The sequence below is a fragment of the Nuphar pumila genome, chromosome 1 (genome assembly GCF_984573655.1).
Source record: "Nuphar pumila chromosome 1, dmNupPumi1.hap1.1, whole genome shotgun sequence".
In the NCBI taxonomy this organism is placed as follows: Eukaryota; Viridiplantae; Streptophyta; class Magnoliopsida; order Nymphaeales; family Nymphaeaceae; genus Nuphar; species Nuphar pumila.
In genome coordinates, this window is record NC_143249.1 from 21992980 (window position 1) to 22020646 (window position 27667).

Sequence of the window (27667 nt, forward strand, 5' to 3'; positions counted from 1 at the left end):
CCCCCAACCTCGAAAAACCAGCAGCTCAGATGTTCCTGTATGTCTATGCCGACATTTCATATGCCCAGGGTCTTTGTGGAGCATCACGTTTTCATCAAACGGTGCGTCATTAAATATCAAGCCAATAACGTTGAACCGTAACACATGCATAAGATGGATCTGATTCTTACTTGGTACCCATTTCAAACTCATATCAATGACATCTTATGTATGATATAGAGCCCTCAAATGGTTGCATTTGAATCTAGCATTAGCCCAAGCAAAATGAATGCACTTGTTAATTGTATGATGGAAATCAGATATGTGTTTGACCAAATTCAACCTTATTTTCAACCAAGCATTTTACGTAGAGAGATTGAACATGATCCACAGATGCATCATTTTAGGCCCATTTCTTGTAGGCTTTTAGACCAGCTCAATTTAGCTCGGAATGCCTATACGCTAGAATGTCTTGCTCTATACTTTACGTATATGATGTCAGTAAGTTACAGGTATGTTTGCTTTTGTCTTCTACCATGCAATTCCAAATCAAATCTGATTTGGAATCATGACTCGGAATCACAGGAAGACCACATACAAATGCGAAAACTACTTGTTTTCTCATGCTCCATTCAGCGTTTGCCTTTGAAATGAGGGAATGGTGCCAATGTGAATCATTCTTCCATTTGGGTGGGAGAATGATTCTCACTGGAGTTGAACAAACGTCTCCTACATAAACTCCGTTGTTTTTCTTTTGCTTGTATTTCCAGGGGAAATTGAAACCTACAAAATACAAAACCTATTAAATGAAACATGCTATTAAATTTTCATGAAATTCTGGTGTTTTGTTCAAAATTCTAACCATAAAAATGTAATCTATATGTTTGTTTTTATAGGAATTACTTTTTGGAACATTTGATTCCCATGCATGAATAGGTTTTTATAAGGTTTCAAAATCAACAGCCTACAATTTTCATAATTTTTTTAGGCTCCAAATATCATTTTTTTCATCTAAAATGCATGATCCGTATCAACAACAACAACAACAACAACGCCTTCATCCCAAACAATTGGGGTCGGCATGCATGATCCGTATCAATTTCTAGTAAATCAATCCTGCTGAACACATCTATGGGGTCAGAGTTTTGAAAAAAGAAGAAGAAAATCCACTATTATGTTTCATTTAATAGGTTTTGTATTTTTCAAGTTTCCATTTCCCGTATTTCCAGTACCTTTTCTATTTTTTTTTTTGACAGAAATTCCAAAATCTAAATAATGCCTTATTTGTTTTTCCACGAACACAACGTCACGTAGACTTGCTCCAAGAGGCGGCCACTTTGAGTAGCAACCAAAAATCAAGTACAATGTTTTAAGTGTTTAGGTATTAGTCTACAGTGAATTTGGCGAAAAAGATTCCTTCTTTAAAGGTGGCAGAAAAAACACGGGTGCCTTATTTTATAGATTCAATCACGATGAGATATTGTTTCCCGCCACGTCTATATTAAAGAAATTCAAACGATGGAGGATCTCTCGCGCTCTTTCTTCTCTCATAAGCCACGGAGGAGGAGGAGAAACAAACCCTAATTTCCTTCGCTTCTTCCCTCTCTTTGATCCCTCAACACGCCTTTCATCCACTGAAACAGCAGCCAAGAAGAGGATACGAAGAGAAGCAGCCCTAAACCGTCTTCCTTCTTCCTTTAATCGCGTTCCCATCGCGGTTGTCCTCCTCCTCCTCCTCGTGGCGATGCCGATCGAGATGCCGAGAGGGCTCGCCTTCTCCGTCGACACATGGAGCCAGCAATCGAGATCGAAGCGGTACCATTTCCTCACCCATGCGCACAAGGATCGTGCATCCTCGATCGCTCTCTACGGTTCATTCCCGATCTACGCCACCCAGATCACGAAGCGCCTGATCCTCCAGAAATTCCCTCAGGTTTCCTCGTCTTGATTCTATCGGTTTCAGTTGTCGTTGTTGTCTAATTTTTTCCTTTCTTCCCATCCGCTCCCCTCCACCTCTCGAGCTGCGGCTTCTTTGTGTTTGGCTTTTGATTTGTTTGGTTTCCGCATGAGAAGGCGGATGATGTTGATTTAATAATCCCCTGAAAACTAAAAGAACTGATTTCCATGTTCTTGCTAAACCGTTGAAATTAAAACTGAATGCGAAAGCGTACCTAAATCCATATAAGCTCTGATAGATCGTTCACGAGTATAATATTTCAGAACCCGTACACATGATCCTTTTCTTTTCTCTAAACCTAGTGAGAGAGGGACTGGATTCTGATTATATAAGGTTTGGGAACCATAACCTAATGTGATTATAAGTCTCTCTTCAATTCAACACATTACATAATTATAGACAAAATGTTTTTCCACATGGTGTATCATACTACATGAGATATCACATGGCCCAACCAGATTAGATCACATAAATTGGGCTTGAATATAAGACAGTCTTACAATGCGTGGTTCAACGTATGTAGGCCTACACGATTTTTTCAATAATCTCTTACTTGGGTCACATACGTAACCTTATAATCACACGTTGTAACCTGTTTAACTGTATATCTGCTTTAAACTGCGTAACATATTGAATTAAATGTACTTAATTCAGTTTCTTGTAGTCTTTCTTGTGCACCTATTAGTTTTTCGCGAAACTAACCCATTCTATGGGTACAGATGATGATTAAGTACACTACGAGCGATGGCACGATTGCAAGATGACTTCAAGACTTCTTCTTCCTGCTCTTAGCTCGCGTCCTGGACGCTTTGGGTTTGTATCGGATTTTCTTTATGATACCCTAATTTTTTGAGTTTTGGTTCTTTTAGCTAATGTTCCCAAAGTTGTCAGCTTGCCTTCTGATTTAACAAAAAAAAAATCTTCTGATGATTTCATACACAAACTCTAAAGGAAAGAGATATTTTTAGTCTCTTGCCTGTTTTTCTGAAAAGGTTCGCAAGTTTGAAATTTGGGGTGTTACATGCGGCCTATGCCACAGGGATGGGTCTTGGTCTGTGGCCTTTGCCGCAGGACGGGGAGCAATGCCTGTGGCCTGTGCCGCAGAGCCTCACCCAAAACCGGGCCTGCTCCACAGGAGCCCATCAGACCGAAAGTCAGGCCTACAACCTAGCCGTAGAGCCTGCGGCTGCAGTAACCCACATGATCTGCAGGGTCCCGAATCTGGCCCGGGCACAAGAGTTGGACGATCCCATGCCATGATCGTGTGTGGCTTCAACCACACGGTAAAAAAAACAACCATGCCTTGATTGATGCCTCGCCGCAAGCGACACCACCAAGAACGGGAATACCTCCGCAAGTAAAAACAGCATCCATAAAACCTGGTTCTGATACCAATGAAGGTTATGATACATACCTTTTCTGTTGTTGAAGCGGAAGCGGAAAAACAGCGGATCGTTAATGCTCGCTTTTGCTCAACGGATGCGTGCCCTCTCTTGGAGAGAACGATGATTCCACAAGTCCAAGTGCCCTTCGACTCTCAAACGTCACCCTCTTCTTCTTGTTTCTTTTCACTGTGCATACACTGAGCACACCTTTTCTTTTCTGATGATGGGGTCCCTTTTCTTTCAAGCACATACACAGTGCATCCCTCATTGTGTTTTTTTTTGTCTTTTTCTCTTCTCACGCAAATGAGAGAGTCCTCAGAAGATGGGGAGGTGGGCGGTTTCCAAACCGCCCCCTTCTCAAAAGGTGGGCCGGGTCCGGATCTTGCCCATCATGGGCGGACCCGGTACCCAACCCAACACTTTGCTTGTATGAATTACTGCAATTTTTTTTGTTTAGTCCAATTACCATAGGTGATGTCAATTAAAAAATGAACAAATACTTGGTCTGGTTTTATTTTTTTCTCTGTTAAAGATGGATGCTTGTTTTTATAAGTCTTTTTGATCTGCCAGTTGTCCTTAGGTAACTATGATAGAAAGCTGAAGAAGCTTGGACGCATCCAGAAACATATGAAATATATGCCGTAGATGCATGCCTGGTAAATGATACAAGTTCTGACAGTTCTGTTAGTGAGCCTGTTGACAGTGTCTCGACTTGTATTCCTTATCATTATGAAAATCTGTAAGTCTTGAGCCTTAGATTTCAAGGATAGGTTCATTCTGCCTTGGATCTAAAACTTGAGATAAGATTACCTCCAGGCCTTACATCTTCATGTTTTCAGGCTTATCCATCAAAATCAATGCTGATGAGATATTGAAAACCTATTTAGCTTGTTAGTCTTACCAAACCTTTTTAATTATATACTCCAAACTTGCTTTTCCATAAGCAAGGGAAGCTCTTAAAAATCATAAATTGAAAAAAGAAAAGTATTCCTAAAGCTAGATGACAGCTTAATTTTCATTGTGAAGCTTCTTTTTTTGTTTGTGCAACTTCTGAAAATTCCAAATAAAGAATCAGATTCATCATTTTCAGATAAATCAAATTGTACAAGTTATGCATTTAATGTTGTGCATATTACATATACCAGTTGCTACTTTTATGATTTTATAAATTTGGGTGTTTTTAAAATTGTTGTTATGTTTGCTTTTTTTTTTCTTAAATTTAAATTCTTGTTATTCATTTTTTTTTCAATATGAATTAAATTATGACTATTATTACATGAGGCTTATGCTTAACAGTTCTTGGACATCACCTGTCCCCAGTGGTTTCTTATAATTGGTTTCTCTGTGTACTTTTTCTCTTCTCCCCTTGTTTAAATCCCGCCAGCCACATCTTGATAGTTTTGCAGAGAAGAGGGTAGGTGTTTGTTATTTAGTTGTAGAATTTGATGCTTATTACAGTTATCCTTTTTCTAGCCTCTAACACAGAGTTATGTGGCTGTAAGTTTGTTAATCTATTATGAAGCTTTTCATCTATCTCATTGCATAGCTCATTTACGGAGACCAAAGTAGAGATGGCTTATTCCAGTCTGTCCATATGCTGTATAGGTCTTTTAAAAAGCTATAGCTGCTTGATGTCCTGAATGTTTTTCTTGTTCACGTAGGTGATCAAGTGCATATGGGAGCATCCAAATGCACCTGTTGTGTATTTGGCTTGTGATCTTCTTAGGCAGGAAAAAATCCTGGTAAATGTTTCTAGAACATTTGGTTCCAAGATATACATTGACAAGTCCGTAAGTGCTGAATGTTACGAAGCACTTGAAATAATAGCTCCAGATGTTATTACTGATGATTCATCCTCTCGCTTTCAGGTATGTTTTTTGGCTGTGGTAGTAATAACAGTAATTGCCAGCTGATAACTGGAGAAAGTGCGTGCTCACTCGGTCCTGATTTTTAGGTTTGTGAGGGATTCCTCAGATTCTATGAAAGAACTGAGGCAAAACTTGCTGCAGCTAGGACTAATCTTCAACCAGAGCCTCTCTTTATCCGTGCTTCTGCACAACGGTATGCATGCAGGGAGGACAGTGCAGATGATAAGAAATGTACTAGAAGATTGAAGCAAGCTGAAAGGGATGAGTTTGATGTTTGGCATATATGTTATTCTATGCATTCATCCAAGGAAGAACTGGAATTAGCTTTGCAGTATCTCCAACCAAAACCAGTGATTTCAACAACTCCCAGATTCAGAGCTATGGAATTGGACCATGTAAGAAACAACTGTAGCATTGGTTCTGTAGCATCAGATGATCTTTTGTGGAAATTACTGGATATTAGAACAGAAGGGCTCCAAATAACACAAGCTTGTGCCACTGAAACAGAGGCTTATGATCTACAACCTCCAAGTATGGATCCAGCCATTATGAAACAAAATGGGAGTTTATCTTCCCCTGCCAAGGCTGGTTCCCTTACATTGTTTGGAAGAGCATGGTTAGGTCTTCATGACTCGTTGACACTTCCTGAACCACATAAAGCTTCAACTGCGCAAAAGATTACTGATGTAACTGAACAACTGTCAAAGGTCGGAGGGGATGGTTCTACTGATACATGTAAAGAGAAATATAATGGTGGTAGTGGTACAAGCAAAGAAGCACAAAGCCTAGCACTCAATAGTGGTCTAGAGGAAGACGCTTCTTGTGTTGGACCATCAAGGAGCCTTGATTTGAACCTAAGAAAGCTGTACAGACCAATGAACGTTCCAGTGCCTCGACCGCTGCCATCTCTCCCTGCGTTGGCAACTTGCCTATTTGATTATTCTGGCATTCGAATAAGAAAATGTGTATCAATTCTTGTATCTATTAGGACGTGATCTCTACCTTTTAAAAATGTAAATATTTTTCATTGTGCTATAATCCTTTGTAATTTTATTATGTTGCCTGAAGTTCCAAATAAGCCATTAGTAGACAAACGAGTTCATGAGTTTGCAGATCAGTTTAATTCTAAGCAAGCTAGATGGACAACTCTTGAGATGTTTGGATGGTGTGTTAACCATGTTTAGATAGTTGACGTGCACAAGCGAGTGTATTGACCATGGTTTAGCGTCACATTGCAATATACTTCTAAATAAATTAATAGAAACTCTTATGCTCATCTGGTAGCCACAACTTGTGAATGTGGCCAAAGTTCAGAGTGCAGACCTTTGGCGCACATCCCTTGCCGCAAGGTCAAGGCTGAGTGTATTGCCCAGTGGGCAGGAGAGAGCTCACCGGTTACGTCAATGTATGGTCAGTGATTGGAGGATTTTCCCTCCAGACAGCCCAAAACACACAAGAAACTCTGCTTCATTTAGGTGAAGCATGTTAAACACACTGGTTATTCCTTCCAAAACTCCTCAAAGTACATCACAGACGAAACTGTAAGAAAATATGATGAATCAAGACAAATTTATGTCTTCATACACCAGCACACAAGGTAGACTTATAACATATTTTGTAATACCATTTCCTTTCTCATCTCAGAAGGAATAATCCTTTAGATCGTTCTTGGAGTCACCCACCTCCGTATCAGCCATGCACTCTTCCAATGTGAGAGGCAGGAGCTGCCTCGTCTTGCGCTTAAGGTTGTGCTTGTGCCAATCACTCTTGAAGTGATCACGGTACTGCTTGGCATCTCCCACGAGTGTGTTACATATGCTACATTTGTGCTGTTTCACCTGTTCTCCAGCATTCACATTTTCGCTTGAGATGGTAAGTTGCTTTTGTATCACCTTACTCAATTGAGAAGCAGAATCCGCAGGTTGTCTCTCGAAGCTTGATGGAGCAGTCTTGTGATCTTCATACTCACCGACATGTGCATCCCCACCGACATGCATAGAAACATCTAGAATTTCCAGCCTCCCTTGCAAATTCCTCACCATAGAATCACATTCACGGAAAAAACCAGGTTCCATTTCACAAACCTTTGAAAAAGAAAAATCCAATCATCAATTATTGGATTATAGTCTTGATTCTTGAAACATCTGGGAGGAGAAAAGCAATGGAAATATTTATCCTGTGTGATGCATTACGGGCTCAGTTCTTAATGGAAATGCAGGGAAGTAATAGATCTTCCCCAAAAAATAACTGTTCGGGCTTCCCATGTTGGAAAGATTCTCTGTGATTTGCACAGATAGGAAATTTTCAGCTTTTAGGGGCAATAGCTGTGTTTTTTGGTGTATAGATGTCCATTTATGCCTAGATCCAAACCAAACCCCATTAAAACATCTGCAAGTATCAATGTGGAAATATAAGATAATGCACCATAAAAGCAAAGGACAGTCTCATCACGTGCAACATAGAATACAGTTTTTATGTGGTCTAGACTCTAAACCATACATACTCCAAATAGAACATGCAACACCATAATCTGATCATTAGAATGAGTTAGTGATTTTATTGTGACATGAATGTTTTAGTATATCAAGAGATAAAATGATGTGAAAGGATGCATTTCTAGCCACATCCTTCTGAAGGGTATAGTGGTAATTTACAAGGTAGGCCTCAAGCAACAATTAGAATGAGACAACTACTGCAGCAAAAAATGACTTTCATCTCTCTTTCTAATCTCCCGCTTGTTAGAAATCATAGGTTCAGTCATTCAATCACAAGAACGAATAATAGAGAGAGAACGTGGTGGCTGCAGAAAACCCCAATTAGGATCTGTGTTATCTGGCTTATCAATATATATAGGCTGGTACAAATATTAGGGTACGAAAATACCCATTACACAACAAGCAAAATTACAATAGGCCATTAATTAATGAACATGTGACTAAATAAACTCGAGTTGGGTCTGGATCCGAGATCCAAACCCAGTCATAAATGACGACTCCTTTTCACCTCTTTCTCATTATTTCACAATTCACAACTATTCACTCTCTTAGATAATACAATAAGGGAAAAGGTCGCAAAAATTATATTTTTTGAGAAGCAGAAACATCAATGTTTGATATAAGAACCTCTGAAATTATCTAATCCCATGGATAAATCTGCACCTAGAATATCAGAGTAATTGCAGTGCTTGCTTATAAGCTGTCACATATAAGGCATGCAGATGCAACACATACATTGGACAGGAACGACAATTTTGTGAAATGGGCATGCTCATAGAAGTATATAATTAACAAGATAAGTGTGCATGTGTGTGTGATGCATAAAAAACGGTTGATTATTTAAGCAACAAAAAAAAAATGAAAGTAAATATAAATCATAAGCCAAGAGTCTATACAAGATCAGTGGGAACACATAAAGCTATGACAATGATAAATCATAACAGGATTTTAGAAATTAAATAACTACATCAAGGTCTAAAGATCACAAAAAAACATAAATAAAGTAAGGCATGGTACTTGACCATGCTCAACACTTGTTTGGTCATGTTCGCAAAGTGCCCTGCATGTCCTCTCATGCAGGCAGCAAACAAACTAAAACAAGGCTTTCTTGTGGAATAGTATCAAGTACACAGCTCTGTATTGAACAAAAACATAAAGTGCAGAAGGTAATACATTATCCATACCACAGATAGCTGATTCCCAGATCCCTCTTTTGAAACAATCGAAGCATTCCAAGCTTTAAGTTTCTCTATCAATGGAGACATGTACTTTTCAGGAACGACGACTCGTAATCGCATGGGGGAACGCTTTATAGGAAACTGATTCTGGAGCTGATGGATCACTTCCAGAGCCTTCAAAAGAAAGCATATCATTGCAAACGATCAATTTTCATTACTGGAAATGATCTGAACACTGTCTAAAAGAACTCATTTCCACCTTATCTTTAACTATTTGGATTGCTCCACTCTAGATTATGAGACTCGCTTATAGTAACTAGAAAGGTGTACAGAACCAAGAATATGGAATATCAAGGTGGCATTTTCAAAATATAGCTTCTAAGATTTGCACAGGGACAATACATCAATGGCATTGCCAAGTCAAAGATGAAAACTTGCTCTCTTCATTGGAACCATAACCAAGAACCTCTGATGGCATAAGAAACTCCTAAGAAGCAGAAAATACTATGCATAGAACATACCTGTTTCTTGGAGCTGCTATGTGGATCGACAGCAAAATGTATTTCGTGCATTAGTCGCTCAATCATACTAATTGTATAGGGCCTCTGTGTTTCTGGGTTGATTGTCTTCTGCATAACAATGGTTGCAATATCTCGAAACTGACTTGATAGTTGAGATTCCCTCTCCCTTCCTGCAACTTGAAGCTCTCCTTTCTCCAGGATCTGGCAGTAAGGTAGGCAAGTTAATTAACCCATGGAAATGGAAAACATTGTACACTTGTCATTACATACACAAGGGCAAGTTGCACATACAAATCCTAGGGCTCTATTTTTCAATACTACTTCAAAAACATAGTAGGGCGAGTTACAAACATAATTTTTAGCCTATAATTGTTGAAGTCTAATAGAGTACACAGGTTTCCTCAAGACCTATGTCACATAGGTGCAGGGGGTGCGGCGTGCGGCGATACGACAGTTTAAAAAAACTTGGGTGCAGGTATATATATATATATATATCGGACGGACATGGATCTGTATACCCAGACTGATTCAAACCTGGGTTTACTTTGACCCAGGTCTGAATCTGACCGAGCCAAAGTAAACCCAACAGACCCAGGTCCACATACGGGAGAAGCAAAAGGTGTAAATTTCAACAAAAGAGTACTCTTCTTTTCCTGCCCTTCACAGCAAAAAAAAAAAAGAAATCTAAGGTGCCAGCTGTTATTGATTTAAATTTCAAAAAAAAAAACATTTAAGGCATGCAGATTACAGCTGGTTGAAGATGACAAGTCTCATAGTTGATGTGACAATACAAGGGCCACATATCTTCCTTCTCTTGACAACCTTTTTTTTGAGATTTGAGATCTCTCTCTCTCTCTCTCTCTCTCTCTCTATATATATATATATATATATTCCAGCGAAATGAAGAGGAAAATGACCTCTCTCTCTCTCTCTCTCTCTCTCTCTCTCTCTCTCTCTCTCTCTCTCTCTCTCTCTCTCTCTCTCTCTCGTGACGTGTTTGCCGCACCGGGTGCGGCACCCACACCCACGTCTCATGGCATCAATGCGGGTGCGAGAGCCCTTTTGTCGAGTCCCTGTGACTTAGCCCAAGACCTTTCATTATGATATTGTGACCTTACCATCCAGCTATCTCATTCAATCCATCTACAGACACACAAACTCTCTCTCTCTCTCTCTCTCTCTCTCTCTCTCTCTCTCTCTCTCTCTCTCTCTATATATATATATATATATATATATATATATATATCAAGGGATTAAAGGATCTGTGGCTCGGGGTTCAGTAAGGTAGGTAGGATATCCAGGAGAAGGGGGGGCGGAGAGCAAGTGTTCTCCAGTAATTACTGGGCACCAAAGGCACATGGTGACTGTTTCCCAAAAACACAGGTTGGAGCAAAGTTGTAAGACCAACATTACTAACGTCAATGGAAATGGCATGATTTTCTTAATGCATAGAATCTATATAATACATATACAGAGAGAGAAACAAGGTGGTGGCTGCTAACAGGGCTTTCAAAGGGTTACCCCATGTATTACTTAAATCTGACCATACATATGTGTTTGGGACGGTCGATTTACTAGGAAATGACACTTGGATTATGTTTTTTCGATGAAAAACATGATTTTTTAAGCCTTGAATATTTAGAAAAATCTTAGACCATCAATTTTTTAAACCTTATAAAAACCTACCTACTAGGGATGGCAGTGGAGCGGGGGAAAGCGGGGCCCCGCCCCGTTTGGACCGGGGATGGAGGGCATGAAATGGGGATGGAGGCGGGGATGAAGGTTAAAATTCATCCCCGTGCGGGGATGGACCGACACTTTCCCCCGCCCCGCCCCAGCCCCGGCCCCGGCCCATATTACTAAAATACCCTAAATCAAAAAATAAAATTACAAAATACCCACCTTCATAAATACTCTTCTCTTCCTAACCCTATGTTTTATCAGTCGGAGCCATCGCCGTCCAGAGGAGAGAGATAAAGTAAATGGTTTTTTTTGCTCTGTTTGAACGAGGGAAACAGATCATAAGTTGATAATCTCTTTTGCTCTTTTGAATGAGGATCAGGTTGATTCGTTTGCAGAGAAGGCCACGATCGAAATCAAGAAGCAGTGCTCCCATTTTGAAGATCAGTCATTGATCCGAGCTTTGGTTCAGGATTTTCTTCTTCAGTTTCTGTCATGCTTTTCTTTTGTATCAGTCTGCTTGAACTTTCTACAGTCAAAATTGTTTCAAGAGCTTGGTTATGATCACCTACTAACAGTTCAAATCCTATGTTGTGCTGCAAAAGCTCTTCAAACTTTCTAGCTTCTGAGGAAGGGAAGTTGCATGCCAAATGTTTGATGAAATGGCCAAAAAAAGATGGAATTGACTCCATACAGAATGGTTCAACAGATTGAGCAGGCCGAAACCTTATTCAAATTTGGTAGAATCTTTCTCTAACTAAAATAATTTGTGGTTTTAAGTATCTCTTGTATTGCAATATGGTTTCGCTGGGATCTTTAGTTAGAAGGTACCTTTTCCAAATTCTGTACTTGAATGGCTTGATACATCGTGTAGTTTATTAGAAATCTGGGAAGAAACCAACCAAACATAATTACAACCTGGATTCTTTTCAAGAAAATGGGGACAGGACGGGGCGGGGGTGGGGGCGGGATTAATATTTTGAGACGGGGCTTGGGTGGAGGTCCAAAGTCTCCCCCGCCACGGGGGTGGACCGAGGATGAAGGTTAAATTTTAGAGACAGGGCGGGGGTGGAGACCTTGTCCCCCGCCCCACCCCGGTCCACTGCCATCCCTACTACCTACGTATCGGAATCGGATGATCTAAGAGTCGACTCATATAAAATCAAACATGAAGAAGGCATCTGTCAGATTTAAGGAAAACATGGAAAAACCCTTTAAAAGCCCAATTGGCACGGCGGTTAGCTAGAAAAGTGGTTAGCAGCTATCACCTCTCTCTCTCTCTCTCTCTCTCTATATATATATATATATATATATATATATATATATATATATATATATATATATATATATATATATATATATGATATCACATCATACCCGATAAAGGGTATTTTAGTTTGTTATTTTCTTTTCTTCCTTTTCTTTTTCCTTTTTCTATTTTTTTTTCATATGCATTAAATGCATAATACATTGGGGGGCCCAACGACTCCTTGTTGGGTCTCCCAATGCCCACTCTCTCCTCCCTTTTTCCACTCTCTCTCTCACTCACTTGCTTATAAATAGAGGGGTAAACCCCTTTGTAATGTGTGGCTTTTACAAGCCCATTTCTTGCTTTATAAGATTTTTCTTTTTAGCAAACCATTCTAGGCCTTGTGTTTGTCCATTATGGACTTGTTCTTTGCATCTTTCTTGTGAATGTCCATTCTAGGAGATTGTGTTTATTTCCGCTTATTTCATTACATGGTATCAGAGCAAGGTTGCGCTCTTGTTGTCAAATCTCTTTTTACTTGAGTTTCCTTGTAAGTTAACTTGCTTCTCCTATCTCTTTTTCACCATGAAAGGTGAACAAAAGATTGACCTCACCTTCAAGTTAAATGGTACCAACTACTTGATATGGGTGTCCGCTATGGAGAACAACCTCAAGGGCAAAAAGCTTTGGGGTGACGTGATGGGTACCATTCTAGAACCTCAACTTCAACTCAGAGGCAGGGACTTCGCCCCTGCCTGTCGAAAAACAGGGCGGTAGGGGTGAAGCCCCAGCCTGACACAACATGGGAAGGGAGGAAAGGCAGAGGCAAAGCCCCTGCCTGTCGAAAACCAAGGCGAAGGAGGCAGGGGTTTCGCCCCTGCCTGCCAGAAAAGACAAGAGGCAGAGGTAGGGGCTTCGCCCCCGCCTGCCGAAAAACCAAGAGGCAGGGGAAAAGCCCCTGCCTGTCGAAAATGCATAGGCGGCAGGGGCGTCGCCCCCTTCTGCCGATTGGAAAACAAGAAGGAGAAGACAACGCAGGGAGAGGGGGGGGGTGGCCGGAACACGGCAAGCGAGAGAGGGGAGAGCCGAGGCGGCCGACGTGGGGTCGCCAACAAAAGAGGACGAAGGAGAGAGAGAGAGAGAGAGAGAGAGAAGCTCGTAGGCGTGCTCGGGTAAGGGGGACGGCAGCGGCGCTGCCGGCGGCGGGTGGTAGAAAAAAGAAGCGAGAGAGGGTGCAGGGGTGTCGGGCGAACAAGGAGAGAGAAAGGGGTAGCGGGGGAGGGTTTCTTGAATGGGACATACCTAAGCAAGTTAATTAACATATAAATCATCATAAATTATAATTATGTAAATCATTTGTAACAAAATTATTGGTTGTCAGCCCTTGCACCATATACCACTGCCATAATGACCACATTTGGACTAAATGCAGACAAAATATGACCTCTAATAGGATGTTAATGAATTCTGCGACAGTAACACTGAATAAATAAATAAATCTGAAATTCAATATATTAAAATTGACTACAAACTTACCTCCAAGCATATTTTTGATTGATCATCAGTTCCAAATGCCATTACCAAATCCTTTGATTTTGCCAAAATCCCTTTGGAAACATTCGAATAAACCGTCTGCGACTGCAATACTTCATCTAAATCTTTCTCACTGCATGAGCAAGAGAAAAAGAAACAAATAAAAGTATGATAAGTTGCTAAAACGTTGCATGTACAGCAATGTAGCAAGTTCTTGCTTAAAAAATGTCATCATCAAGATGGTAGGGATGGCTGTATATTGCCTTCTATGGATGAGAATCAGCTTGATGAATTAACTTTTCTGCATCATATCCATGGAGATGACTATGGTACACAATCATAGCAAGGATACCAGATAGAATCATGAAAAAAATCACAAGGTGAATATCAGACCTTTAATTTTGTCAAATAGCATTGTTCACTAAAAAAAACACAAAATCCCAACGGAAGGCAGCACTTGAATCCATGAGCTCCCTCTTCAAAACTAGTGCTGTTAACTCTAGACAACAATGCATTCTTTAATAAAAAAATAGACAAAAAACCTTGTATATCCACCATCTACCATCATGATGAACTACACTGCATTTTCAACAAGCCCACTTGCTAACTCAAGTTCAGCTCGTTTAATTATTGATCTCGAATTTATACTAAAGCTTGGATTATTTAAGCAACAGAGCATAATCAAACCATGCTGTTAACATGATACAGTTCTTGACGGCATGAGATTATTATAAATACTGTTGTATGAAAGGATGATAACAATAGATCTTTGCTTGACTCACTAGCATAAAAAAAAGTAAGGTTGTCACCACAATATGTTTGTGTTTCCTTTTGGACATACCATTCTACTGAGGTGCATATGGGTAGAAAATCCCTTGCTTGATTTCACCAAGAGAAAAATTTTGGAAGGCAAAGAAGGTATGTTCACCTCCTCCATCACTTTTAAAATCCTTGATACATATACCAAATTGGCTTTCCACAAAGGACTTGAAATTTTGGACGCACCAAGAACATCTGATTTATGTTTTAATCATCATAAAGTCATACATATTTCAAATTGGAAAGAAAAGAGTTGAGTACAATTGCAAGTCCACATGCATTAGAATGCACAGAATGAAAAAAAATCTTTTATTATTTTATTAAAAGGTACATAATGAGTCCTGTTGACTGCAATTCTCACAAAGACTAATTAAAGTCTTGACAGCAAGACCAAGCAATGATTCATTGAGGAATATGCCACAACTTATTTAACCCACTAAAGTGATTTTGGTCCTTCACAAGAACAAGCAAGAAGGATATAAAATCTGAATCATCAATAAGCTGAGACCAAAAAATTAGTTACACTTTACTAGGGAAACATAAAAGGTATTTAGGAGACTCAAAACACAACAAGAGTTAAGAACATAAGCACGTCCCATGTGAGAAATGGGTTACATATTCACACTACCATCAATAACCTTGTCTTTTCCTAAAAAGGGAACCAACTTAGGGAAATTACCTGCATCTCCTAAGACATGATTCACAACTCCTAAATTCACGTATGAAGCTTCAGCTCCATTATTTTGAATGGTGAATTCCCATACCTTACCAACACCGTGTGAGACTATCACCAGCAGTAGGTCTCATGCTTGAGGCTGCAGGGCTATTGGATTGTCCTTGCTAAAGTGTACTTGTGGTCTAAGCCCCTCTGGATGATGCCAACAATTAGCTAATGTGTGTCCTGAATCTGATAATATGTGCAATAGGGGATGTTGCCTCCAAGAATATTTGTCATAGGAAGTAACCCAAAAACCAATAGCATTATCTGATAATATGTGCAATAGCGCATCTAAACCTCTATCTGAAGCGACTCTATCATGAATGTGACCTCTATTTCTTCAACCACAACCTTTGCCGTGCATTAGAGTAGCTGAAACACTAAGGACGTCATGTGAGTTCTTTGCTGACCACTTTTCTGCAATGGAATGACAAACATTGTGTTGTGCTGCCGAAGGATTGGCCTTAGTTAATTAAAAGTAGATAAAGGGTCTCAAGCCATCAATGAAGCAATGATACATTTGTACTCAACTCCAAGTCCATTTGAGAGCAATATAACCTAAATCATCAGGGACGGGAAACTAATAATAGCAAGCTAGTTTGAAAGAACAAAAATTTTGTAGAATTCCTCAATTTATGCTTCATCTTGTTTGGTACCCTAAGGTATTGCCTTCAGATGCATATGGTGGGAGCTAAAAACTTGAAAATACATTTTATGAAAATGATTCTAGAGTCCAACCATAGTCAAATATAAAGGAGCCTATCAAAGAACTCTATGGAACAGGGTCGAGGTAACGTACGCGACTAGTTGGTCACGTGAATGCCATGTGATATGGTCTGGGTTCCACACCTGTAACTGCCTCTATTCCACATTAAGGTATTTCAATGAGCATATATCATTCTCGTAAATGTAACCCATCAAGTTGTGACCATGAATAAAAGTAACTATTTGCTTTTTCTAAACAGGGAAACTAGAGAAGTTAAGCTTCTCAAGGACTAATTCAATTAAGGAGAAGTAATTGAAGAGTTGTTAGAAGAGGCCATGGTTAGAAGGGATCACGACTAACAAAAAGCTATATATATTTTTTTCTTGAAATATATAATATCGAAATAGGAAGGAAAGAAGATAAAGTTTTAGGGCACATTTGGAAGTGAGAAAAAATCTCATAGGAAGGGAAAATTTTACATGAGTTTTGATATGCAAACTTCTCTTTGTAAGAAATTTCTTTTTGTTTGCATGAGATAGGATTTAGAAAGAAAAACATAAGGGGGAAGAGATGTCGATGGGGCATTGGGAATATAACGCCACAAAATTTCAAACTTTCGAACCTTTCAGGAAACAGGCAAGAGACTAGAAAAAATCTCTTTCCTTCAGAGTTTGTTTATGAAATCAACGGAAGACTATTCTTTTGTTAAATTTAGAAAGGCAAGCTGACAACTTTGGGCACGTTAGGTAAAGAACCAAAACTCACAATACATATACTTGCAAAACACTTGAAAAAGCCACTTTCATTAAAAGAAGTTTTCAAATAGTACAAAATTCGGATATCCCAAGGAAAATCCGTTACAAAACCCACAAACGTCCAGGACGCGAGCTAAGAGTAGGAAAAAAGAAATCTTGAAGCCATCTTGTCATCGCGCCATCGCCCGTGGTGTACCTAATCATCACCTGTACTCATAGAATGGGTTAGTTTTGCGAAAAACTAGTAGGTGCACAAGAGAGACTACAGGAAACTGAATTAAGAGCATTTAATTCAGCATGCTAAGCAGATCAACAGTTAAACAGGTATGTAGTACAAAGTAGGTAAGCAGTTCAAAGTAAGTAAGCAGTGCAACTGTCAAACGCAACATAACGATTCATTTGATCGTAAGTTGTGAACTCCCACGCAACTAACAAGTCTTATGACCCATCAACTAGTGTGAACAAACTTTATGTTTCGATATTACTGGCCTACGAGTATGCGCGGACAAAACGTAGAAACAACTGAGACTAGTTCGGACATCGGTTATTCTATGTATTTTCAATAACTCGAATAGCTAGTTGAGTCCGCTCCTAAGGGAACGACTTTAGCCGAGAGAGGATTCCCCAAAGGCAGGTACTTGGCAACGGATGCATCCAACTTCTGCAGAAGTTCATGGGATCTACCACCTAGGATAATGTCTGGTAGTCTCTTCCCTTAACTCCAATGACTGGGGAGGTTGGATCTTTGCTCGTGGGGTGGTTGTTAACAACCTGTCCATTGGAGTTTTTGTACCGCTCTGTCCTCTCCCTTGACAGACAACAAGAAGTGAATGGGTGCGTTAGGTGTTGCTTAACTAACGACCCATTATAATGTTGTGGTCTTTCAACCACTCGAGCATCTTGCTTGTAAAGGCGTTCAGTCACCATTTTATGTGATTACAGCATTGTGCATTTAGCACTATTCGAGGTCGCACGACCGTCTCATCCGATCATCGCAGTACTAGCGTGTAGTGCACGACTGCAAGTACTCTAGGATGAAAGGGGTATAGCTCCTCAATAGAAGCCTCAATAGAAGTGTTTCACAAAGATGTAATGTTTCTCAAACTTTACTTTGACATTTTTTATCTATTGAAACAGTCAACAGCTTGTGCCAACATTTGGCATGCGATTTTCTAGAATCTCATCCGCTATAGGGGTATCTACATGCCTCGCATGACTCGATACCGACCTCGATAGACGGGATACGGGTTTCTCAACAGAACCTCCGCTAAGAAGTTCGCTCAAGCCCCAATTCGGGATTACCCGAGATATATCGGATAGACGATCACATCCTTCCAAATACTTCGATTTGGGCAGTCTTTGATGCTTTTGCGCAGCTCCTTAAATTCTCAAGTCTACTATGCAAGACTACTCACTCGAAAAGCCAAGATCCCTCCCCTTAGACGAGGGTGTATTGCTAGCTCCTGACTCAACTGTTGTCGCAAGAGGAAAAGTGGTAAATGCTCCTTGTATCCTCCAAGAGGATGCCTTTATGGCACATACAATGAGCGAAAACCTGAGTGTCATCTGCAATGGTAAGGCAGTAACGAAACATTTGCAAAAGCAAGAGCATGGGCGCAAAGCGCGACAGCAAAGTAAAGACATGACAGAAAGTAAAGGACAAGGATCGCGGAACTGCATCCTTGAGTTACATGCATACTCGTATAAATATATATGATATATATATATATATATATATATTTAATTGTCATTTTTAGTTAATTGAACTCAATTCAATTGTCCAAGTCGTCCGTGCAATCTTCCCCTACTTTGGGCAATTGCAAGCTTGCTAGCGCCTGCGGGTGTAAACGATTGACGGCTCGGGTCGCGGAGCGCGAGCGGGATCCGTCGTACGAGCTGCAAAAGTGACAGTCTTAGCAAGCTAACACCAAAAATAGAAGATCAGGGGCACTGTCGCTGCCTGACGTAAAGGAAGCAAAGGCAGGGACATCGTGCCCTTACGCACCTGCTATTAGCGCAAGAAGCAGAGGCAGGGGTTGTGAGCCTCTGCTGACCTGCTGTCAGCAAATTATGAGGGGGTAGGGGGTTGCACCCCTGCCCTCAGAAAGTGAGGGCAGGCAGGGTTGCGCCCCTGCCTGACAAAGTAGCAGAGAGGCAGGGGGCTTCGCCCATGTTTGTCAAGCATGCAAGGAGGCAGGGACTTGTCCCCTGCCTGGCGATTATGCGAACAGGCAGGGGGCGAAGCCCCTGCCTGATGTCGGGGGAGAGGTGTTAAATTATATACCTAATCATTCAATGTAATATATATATATTATATATATAAGGTAATACATATACATATATTAATATATATGTATATGTATCTACTTATTATATATATAAAATATATATTTCTATTTGTTTAGCCGTAGGGGTAGATTAGTCTTTTCCTCTATTTTACGCACATTCACTTTATGAATGTGATTGTAATTTATTTTAGTTTTCTTTTTCTTTTATTTTTTATTTTCTTTTTGTAAAGTACCAAAAGGTACCTTGGGGGGCCCACTAACATAGACGTTGGGCCCTCTCCAACGGTCACATTTGTGACCGTTGGAGGGGCTCCAACGTCTATGAGTGGAGCCCCTCCAAGGCCCCTCTTGTGTTGTTATAAATAGGGGTTTCACCCCTTTGTATTTTTTATGGCTTTGAGTCAAAGCCCAAGTGCTCAATAAATCGATTCCATTGTTTTTATGCCTTTGTGCATTTGTGAGTTATTTGTGAGTTGTGCCTTTGTGCACAAGTGTTCTAAAGTGTTCTTATTGTGCATTCGTGGTGGGTCTATTATCAAGAATATTAAGGTCTTGATATTAGTATCTTATTGGAGATACTTTCACATGGTATCAGAGCCTTGTTGAAAGGAGGATCGTGCATCTCGCCACTTGTGAAATACCTCAAAAAACGTGCACTCAAGCTAGTGAAGTTTTGGAGTAAATCATTTGCTTCAGGCAATATTTTAGAAACAACTTTTGTCAATAAAAGTTTGAAATCCGTTAAGGTACGCATTATTTTCTATCTTTTCTTCTCTCTAATGGGTGAAAAAGACTCCCACTTCTCCCTTGGGTTTAAACTTAGGGGTTCGAATTACCATGTTTGGGCCGGCAATATGGAAGCCCATATCAAAGGGAAAGGCCTTTGGGGCTACGTTCAAGGTTCCATATCGGAACCCGAACCTAAACTTTCTATTATAGAGAAAGGGGAGATTAAGATTCTTGAAGGTGAAGATAGACAAAAGGCCTTAGAAGAATATTCCAAAAAGCATGATGAGTGGGAAATGAAGAACTTCAAAATATTGTCTTGGATTTTTTCATCCGTTGAAACCAAGATCAATGCCAACATCATTAAGTTTAAAAGGGCCTCCGAAGCTTGGTTGTACCTTGAAAAAATGTATACTTCAAGGGACTTGTCTCACAAATACTATCTCCAAAAGAAAGCCTTGACTCTTCAACAAAACGATTTATCCATTCGGGAATATTTTGCCGAATTATCATCTATTTGGGACGAGTTTGCCATGCTCGAACCAAAATGGAGCGGAGAAGCTATTGAATTAAGGCACAAACAACTAGAGGAAGATCGATTTTTCAACTTCCTAAATGATCTTAGACCCGAATTTGAGCAAATTCGGTCCTCTCTTCTATCCGCCTTCACATCTCCCTCTATTGAAGATGTCATCACCAAGCTAAGTGGTGAGGAAACACGTATGAGGATCAGTAAGAATAACCCAAGCATCCTTGCTACACCTTCTCAAAGTGATTATGAAGTGGTTAATGCTGTGTCCAGACCCGGAAATAATTTGAAGACCTACAAACCGCCTCATTTCAAAAATCAAGGGCAAAATGATCGATATGGCAAGAGAGATTATAGCAAATTAACTTGCCATTTTTGTAAAGAACCGAGGCATATCAAACCCAATTGTCCCAAATGGAAGAAATTCCTTGCCGCGGCTTTAGCATCCCAATCGGAGGAACGGCCTTCGACATCAAATGAACCTCTTTCGCTTCATCAAATTATGGATGCTCTTCAACCTCTTCTCAAAGGAGGCATTTCTGGAGCCGCTATGTCTTCCTCTTCCTCTCTCGGTAAGACATCTTGGCTACTTGATTCCGGTGCTTCGTTTCATATGACTCCAAGCCATTGTTTTCTTTCTGATTATTCTAAAAATTGTCTTCCATCTTTTGTCTCAACGGCGGATGGAACACCTCTTGAAATTAAAGGAATAGGCAATTTTGAAAAACAAGACTTCTTTATCCCAAAAATTCGTCTTATACCAAAACTAAACTTAAATCTACTTTCCGTTTCTCAACTCTCGGACTATGGTTGCGATATAAAGTTCTCTTCTGATAAATGTTGGATACAGGATCGTCGGTCCGGGAAGTTGATTGGGGAAGGCTCTAGGAGAGGAGACCTCTACTATGTTGATTTTCTTAAAATTCCCAAGAATCAATTTTGTAATGTTGCTCAAAACAAAGATATTCATGTATGGCATAAGAGATTGGGTCATCCCAATATTGTTAAAATCTCTTATTTGCCTTTTATTAAGCATCTTTGTAATGGAATTTTTGTTTGTAATGAATCTATTCTTGGAAAAATGAGAAGTCTTCCTTTTCCTCAAAGATCCATGTTTACAACAAAACCTTTTGAAATCGTTCACTCCGATGTATGGGGTCCGGCTCCGGTGATATCTAAGGGAGGTTTTTCTTACTATGTTATCTTTGTGAACGACTTCACTAGGTTTAGTTGGATATATTTTCTTAAACATAAACATGAAGTTTTTTCAACTTTTAAAACATTTCATATGATGGTTTTAAATCAATTCAATGGAAATTTAAAAATTCTTAGAACCGATTCGGGTGGTGAATACCTTTCCAATGAATTCAAAAGCTATCTTGAAAATTATGGAATTCTCCATCAAAAGTCTTGTCCTAAAACCCCCCAACAAAATGGGTTGGCTGAACGAAAACATAGGCATATTATTGAAACCACACGAACTTTGCTCATTTCTCAAAATATTCCGAAAAAACTTTGGGCGGAGGCCGCCCTTACTTCTGTCTATCTCATAAATAGACTTCCATCTAAAAACTTGAACAAGATTTCCCCATTTAAAAAATTATACGAAAAAGAACCTGATTATAGCAGGTTAAGGGTTTTTGGATGTAAATGTTTTGTCCTTACTGATAAAAATGACAAACTTTCCCCTAAGGCCATTCCTTGTGCCTTTCTTGGTTATTCTGAAACTCATAAAGGCTTTCGCTGTTATGATATTAAAAGTGATAAACTATATGTTTCCAGAAATGTAAGCTTCTTGGAAAATATTAGTGGTTTCGAAAAACTTGAAACTAATGACGAGAATATAGACTATTCCTTTCTGTTTAATTTATTAACTGAAGACGATGATACTAGTGATGATGAAACAAATCAAAATGACTTGAATAATAATGAAACTCATTCTGATTCCTCAACACTTCATCAACACATCAATGAAGAACCACATAGAGACCCTATAACCTACTCTCATAGAGATAGAAATACTTTTAGAAGTGCCCTTGAAAGATATGATAGTGAGTCTACCCCTTCGAGTGAAGGAAATCTTCGTAGGACCGAAAGATCAAGAAGACCCCCTTCTAGGTTCATCTCATATGAGTCCTTCTCACCAAAATATAGAGCTTGTCTAAGCGTCATTCACTCTTACATAGAACCTAGGGATTTCGAGGAAGCACGAAAATGTCCGGAATGGATAGTCGCTATGAATAATGAACTTGAAGCCCTAAAGAAAGCAAAGACATGGGAGTTTCAAGACCTCCCTAAAGACAAGAAAGCAATAGGGTGTAGATGGGTGTTTAAAGTCAAAACTAAGAGTGATGGGTCCCTTGAGAGATATAAGGCCCGCTTAGTTGCAAAAGGATATGGTCAAAAATATGGGATTGATTATGAGGAGACTTTTGCCCCGGTTGCTCGAATGGTCACCGCCTGATGTCTTATAACCGTTGCCTCTATCAATAAATGGAACATCTATCAGATGGATGTTAAGAATGCGTTTTTAAACGAAGATCTAAACGAAGAAGTATATATGGATGCTCCTCCTGGAATGGAGTCTCCTAAAGGAAAAGTGCTTCGTCTTCGGAAAGCACTTTATGGTTTAAAACAAGCTCCCAAGGCTTGGTATGATAGGTTTAACTCCGTAATGTTAGAAAATGGTTTTTCATCCTGCTTTACTGATACTGCTTTATTTGTTAGAAAATCTAATGCAGGGATTGTTATTCTGCTACTTTATGTGGATGACATGTTTATAACTGGGAGCGATTCTAAAGGGATTAAAAGCATAAAATCCATTTTAAAGGATAAGTTTGAAATGTCTGACTTAGGCTTCTTAACTTATTTTTTGGGTATTGAGGTAGCATACTCTCACAGAGGATATTTTGATAGGTCAGGTATTACAGATGATAAAATTTGTGAAACTCCTGCTATAGTAGGAGCTAAAATGAAGATTGATGATGGTGTTCCTCTCCCCGATCCTACTCCCTACAGGCAACTGGTAGGATCGTTGATGTACCTAAGTATCACCAGACCATATATCTCACATGCGGTGCATACGGCAAGTCAATTTCAGCATGCATCAACTTCTGTTCACATGAGTGCTATCTTACGTGTCGTAAGATACCTAAAGCACACTAGTAATAAGGGAGTTTTTCTGTCTTCCTCTTCTGAGTTAAGATTGATTGCTTATACTGACTCTGATTGGGGAGGTGACCCAAATAACCGTCACTCCACCACTGGTTTTTGTGTATTTTTAGGAGATTCATTAATCTCATGGAGATGCAAGAAGCAGCAAAAGGTGTCCCTATCATCAACTGAAGCGGAATATCGTGTCATGGCGACTACTACCATGGAAATTGTTTGGATTCATCAGTTGTTGGAAGACATGGGGATCACTATTGAAGGGCCTACCAAGCTTTGCTGTGACAACAAAAGTGCGATTTATATTACTAAAAATCACACTTTTCATGAGCGGACCAAACACATAGAGATGGATTGTCACTACGTTCGGGAGGCGTACCTCAAAGGGATCATTGACCTTCCATATGTCACATCCGAATATCAATTGGCGGATTTCTTCACTAAAGCCTTGTGTGCTCCGTGTTTCAACTTTCTTCTTAGCAAACTCTCGGTCATCCTGCCCTAAGTTTGAGGGGGGGTGTTAAATTATATACCTAATCATTCAATGTAATATATATATTTTATATATATAAGGTAATACATATACATATATTAATATATATGTATATGTATCTACTTATTATATATATAAAATATATATTTCTATTTGTTTAGCCGTAGGGGTAGATTAGTCTTTTCCTCTATTTTACACACATTCACTTTATGAATGTGATTGTAATTTATTTTAGTTTTCTTTTTTTCTTTTTCTTTTTTGTAAAGTACCAAAAGGTACCTTGGGGGGCCCACTAACATAGACGTTGGGCCCTCTCCAACGATCACATTTGTGACCGTTGGAGGGGCTCCAACGTCCATGAGTGGAGCCCCTCCAAGGCCCCTCTTGTGTTGTTATAAATAGGGGTTTCACCCCTTTGTATTTTTTATGGCTTTGAGTCAAAGCCCAAGTGCTCAATAAATCGATTCCATTGTTTTTATGCCTTTGTGCATTTGTGAGTTGTGCCTTTGTGCACAAGTGTTCTAAAGTGTTCTTATTGTGCATTCGTGGTGGGTCTATTATCAAGAATATTAAGGTCTTGATATTAGTATCTTATTGGAGATACTTTCACAAGAGGAAGGAGGCTCTGCCCCCCCCCCCCCCTCCTTCCAGCCAAAAGGCAACCACCAAGGGGGCTTCGCCCCTGCTTGCCGAAAACGCAAACGGGCAGGGGGCCTTGCCCTTGCCTAAAGAGAGAAAAGGGCGTAGGGAGGGGGCTCGACCCTCCCCTGCCGTCAAAGGGAGCAAGGAGGGGCTCGACCCCCTCCCCTGCCGTAACAAGGAACAGGGAAGGGCTCGACCCCCTCCCCTACCGGAAAAAGGGAAGCAGGGAGGGGCTCGACCCCCTCTCCTGCCGTAACCAGAGAGCAGAGAGGGGCTTGACCCCCTCCCCTGCCTACAAGGGTGCAGGGAGGGGCTCGCCCCCTCCCCTGCGATTTAGGGCAGCAGGGAGGCGGTTCGGCCCCCTTCCTGCGTAACGGAGAGGTGAGGGAGAAAGAGAGACGGTAAGAAAAGGAGAAGAAGAGGGGAGAAGAGGCGTACCTAGGGGTCGCCGGAAGAACTCGCTGGAGGGAGAGGGTCGTCGGTGGCAGCTACTCAGCAGGCGCGAGGAGAGTGGGAGAGGCGGTCGAGGGAGAGATGAGAGAGCAGAGGGGGGAAGGGGTTTCAAGAGACCTCCCCCCCTTTGCCTCGTCTCTAAAAGGCACAAGAGGCGGTGCCTCCACTGGGTTCGGGTATGGATCCGGATCTGACCCGAATCCAAGTTTTTTTTTTAAGTTTTACAAGAAAAGAGCTCAACAACAGTTGTTACTGTAAGGTGGTAGTGCTGGTGGTGCTATCATAGTAGTAGGGACAAGGATGATGGCCCAATTGTGGTGGTGGCATTTGGAAAGGAGAGAAACAATTATTAATGGTGAGGAGGGAGAGGAATTTGGTGAAGCCTACTTGAGATGACAGGTCCACACCCTCCGGTTGAGGACGATGCGAAGGGGAAGTAGCATAAAGAGGAGGATAGGTTGTGGTGGTGGTGGTCATAGTCAAGAGACGGAGGTAGGTGAGGATGGTGATGATGATGACCATTGGATGCATTTTTTGGCATAGATAGATAAATAGAGAGATGGGAAATAAAATTTTCTTCACCTCTAGAAGGTAGAGAAAATTTTTATATGAAAAACTCATGGATTTTGAAAATTTTCCAACATGAAAAATTCTCATTTGAAAAATCCAAAAAGTTAGAAGAAAAAAATCCAACTCACACTTTTCGTACCCTTTTCCTACTTCCAAACATCTCCTTAGAGAACAACATCCACTTTATAGAGATTTCAGAAATTCTGACAGAACAACAACAACAACTACGCCTTCATCCCAAAACAATTGGGGTCGGCGATATGAACCAAAAAAGAAAATCATTTTGGGTCCTCCACATGAATCCTTCTCCTCCAATCATTTCTATCCAATGCCATGTCCTCGGTGAGGTTCAAAGCATTCATATCCTTTCCTATCATCTTCATCCAAGTCTTCTTAGGCCTACCCCGACCTCTTTTAACTAATATATTTTGCCATTTCTCCATCCTTCTAACTGGAGCATCATTAGGCCTTCGCCGAATATGCCCAAACCTGTTAAATTATGTATATATATATACATATACTTATATATATATACATACGTATATATATAAGTATATATATACATATATGTATATATATATACAGTTTTTTCTTTTATTCTCAAAATACTCGATAGGGGTATTTTAGTAAATCCTCATGTAAACCCTTTTTCCTTTTTTATTTTTATTTTCTTCTCTTTTTCTTTTTTCCCTTTTCTTTTTTTTCTTTTTCTTTTTACCTTTTTGTAAGACCACAAGGGCCCCACTCATGGAGTCGTTGGGGCTCCCAACGACTACAAGGGAGCCCCTTGTGGTCCCCCTCTTCAAGGCTTCCTCCTCTATAAATAGAGGAGGTTTCCTCTTGTATTGTAAGGGTTGTTCACCCTCTTCTTTCTTTCTTCAATAATATCCAACTTATGACTTTTGGTCATTTTTCCCTTTAGTGAGTTTTTTGTATACACTTTTAGTGTTTGTGTTCTTGGCTCTTGGAATCACTCTTAAAAAGTGATTTGCTTTATTGGTGCTTCCGCAGCCCCCTTTTTCATTACATGGTATCAGAGCAAGGTTTTGATTGATGAGTCTAGAGCTGGGGTTAATGCTAAGTTAGAATTACGGAGACAGACATTGGAAGCAAGAGGTTTTAAGTTGAGTAAGAGTAAGACAGAATACATGGAATGTCGATTTAGTAAGCAACGAAATAGAGATGGGAGTGTAGTGAAGCTTGGTGAGCTAGAAATACCGGTGGATGATTCTTTCAAATATTTGGGATCTATCATTCAAAAGTATGGAGAAATTGATGGAGATGTAAATCATAGGATAAAGGTTGGGTGGATGAAATGGAAGAGTGCAACTGGAGTGTTGTGCGATCGTAGAATGCCATTGCGGTTGAAGGGAAAGTTTTATAGGACGACTATTAGGCCCGCTTTACTATATGGTACGGAATGTTGGGCTGCCAAGAGACATCATATTCAAAAAATGAGTGTAGCTGAGATGCGTATGCTGAGATGGATGTGTGGAAATACAATAAAAGATAAGATTCGGAATGAGGAGATACGTAAGAAGGTAGGCGTTGCACCCATTGAAAATAAGATGAGAGAGAATCGTTTACAGTGGTTTGGACATATTTGACGAAGGCCTAATGATGCTCCAGTTAGAAGGATGGAGAAATGGGAAAATTTATTAGTTAAAAGAGGTCGGGGTAGGCCTAGAAAGACATGGATGGAGGTGATAGGAAAGGATATGAATGCTTTGAACCTCACCGAGGACATGGCATTGGATAGAAATGAATGGAGGAGAAGGATTCATGTGGAAGACCCAGAATGATTTTCTTTGTTGGTTCATATCGTCGACCCCAATTGTTTTGGGATGAAGGCGTAGTTGTTGTTGTTTGTTGTTGTATCAGAGCAAGGTTGGTGATCGGGCTTCTACCTTTTTCGTTGTTGTCTTGGGACGCATGCCTCTCAAGCTTTTAAAGAA

The 27667-nt window shown here is 40.2% G+C and overlaps 2 protein-coding genes across 2 annotated transcripts in view; one reads left to right on the forward strand and one right to left on the reverse strand.

Moving 5' to 3' along the window:
- Positions 1–1723: 1723 nt before the first annotated feature.
- On the forward strand, positions 1724–6184 carry LOC149848317 (uncharacterized). The gene is made up of 3 exons (XM_090003971.1): positions 1724–1912; positions 4983–5189; positions 5276–6184. Exons 1-3 carry the CDS (start codon positions 1724–1726, stop codon positions 6182–6184), a joined length of 1305 nt encoding a protein of 434 aa, XP_089860097.1.
- A 475-nt stretch (positions 6185–6659) lies between these two features.
- The window catches only part of LOC149848318 (uncharacterized), a 40684-nt gene continuing 19676 nt past the window's right edge, over positions 6660–27667 (reverse strand). Inside the window, exons 3-6 of the mRNA XM_089990530.1 lie at positions 13849–13978; positions 9384–9584; positions 8869–9036; positions 6660–7273 (exon numbers count right to left, since the gene is read on the reverse strand). Coding sequence (XP_089846656.1) covers positions 6830–7273; positions 8869–9036; positions 9384–9584; positions 13849–13978 — 943 coding nt within the window. The 3' untranslated portion in view covers positions 6660–6829. The remainder of the gene's footprint in view (positions 7274–8868; positions 9037–9383; positions 9585–13848; positions 13979–27667) is intronic.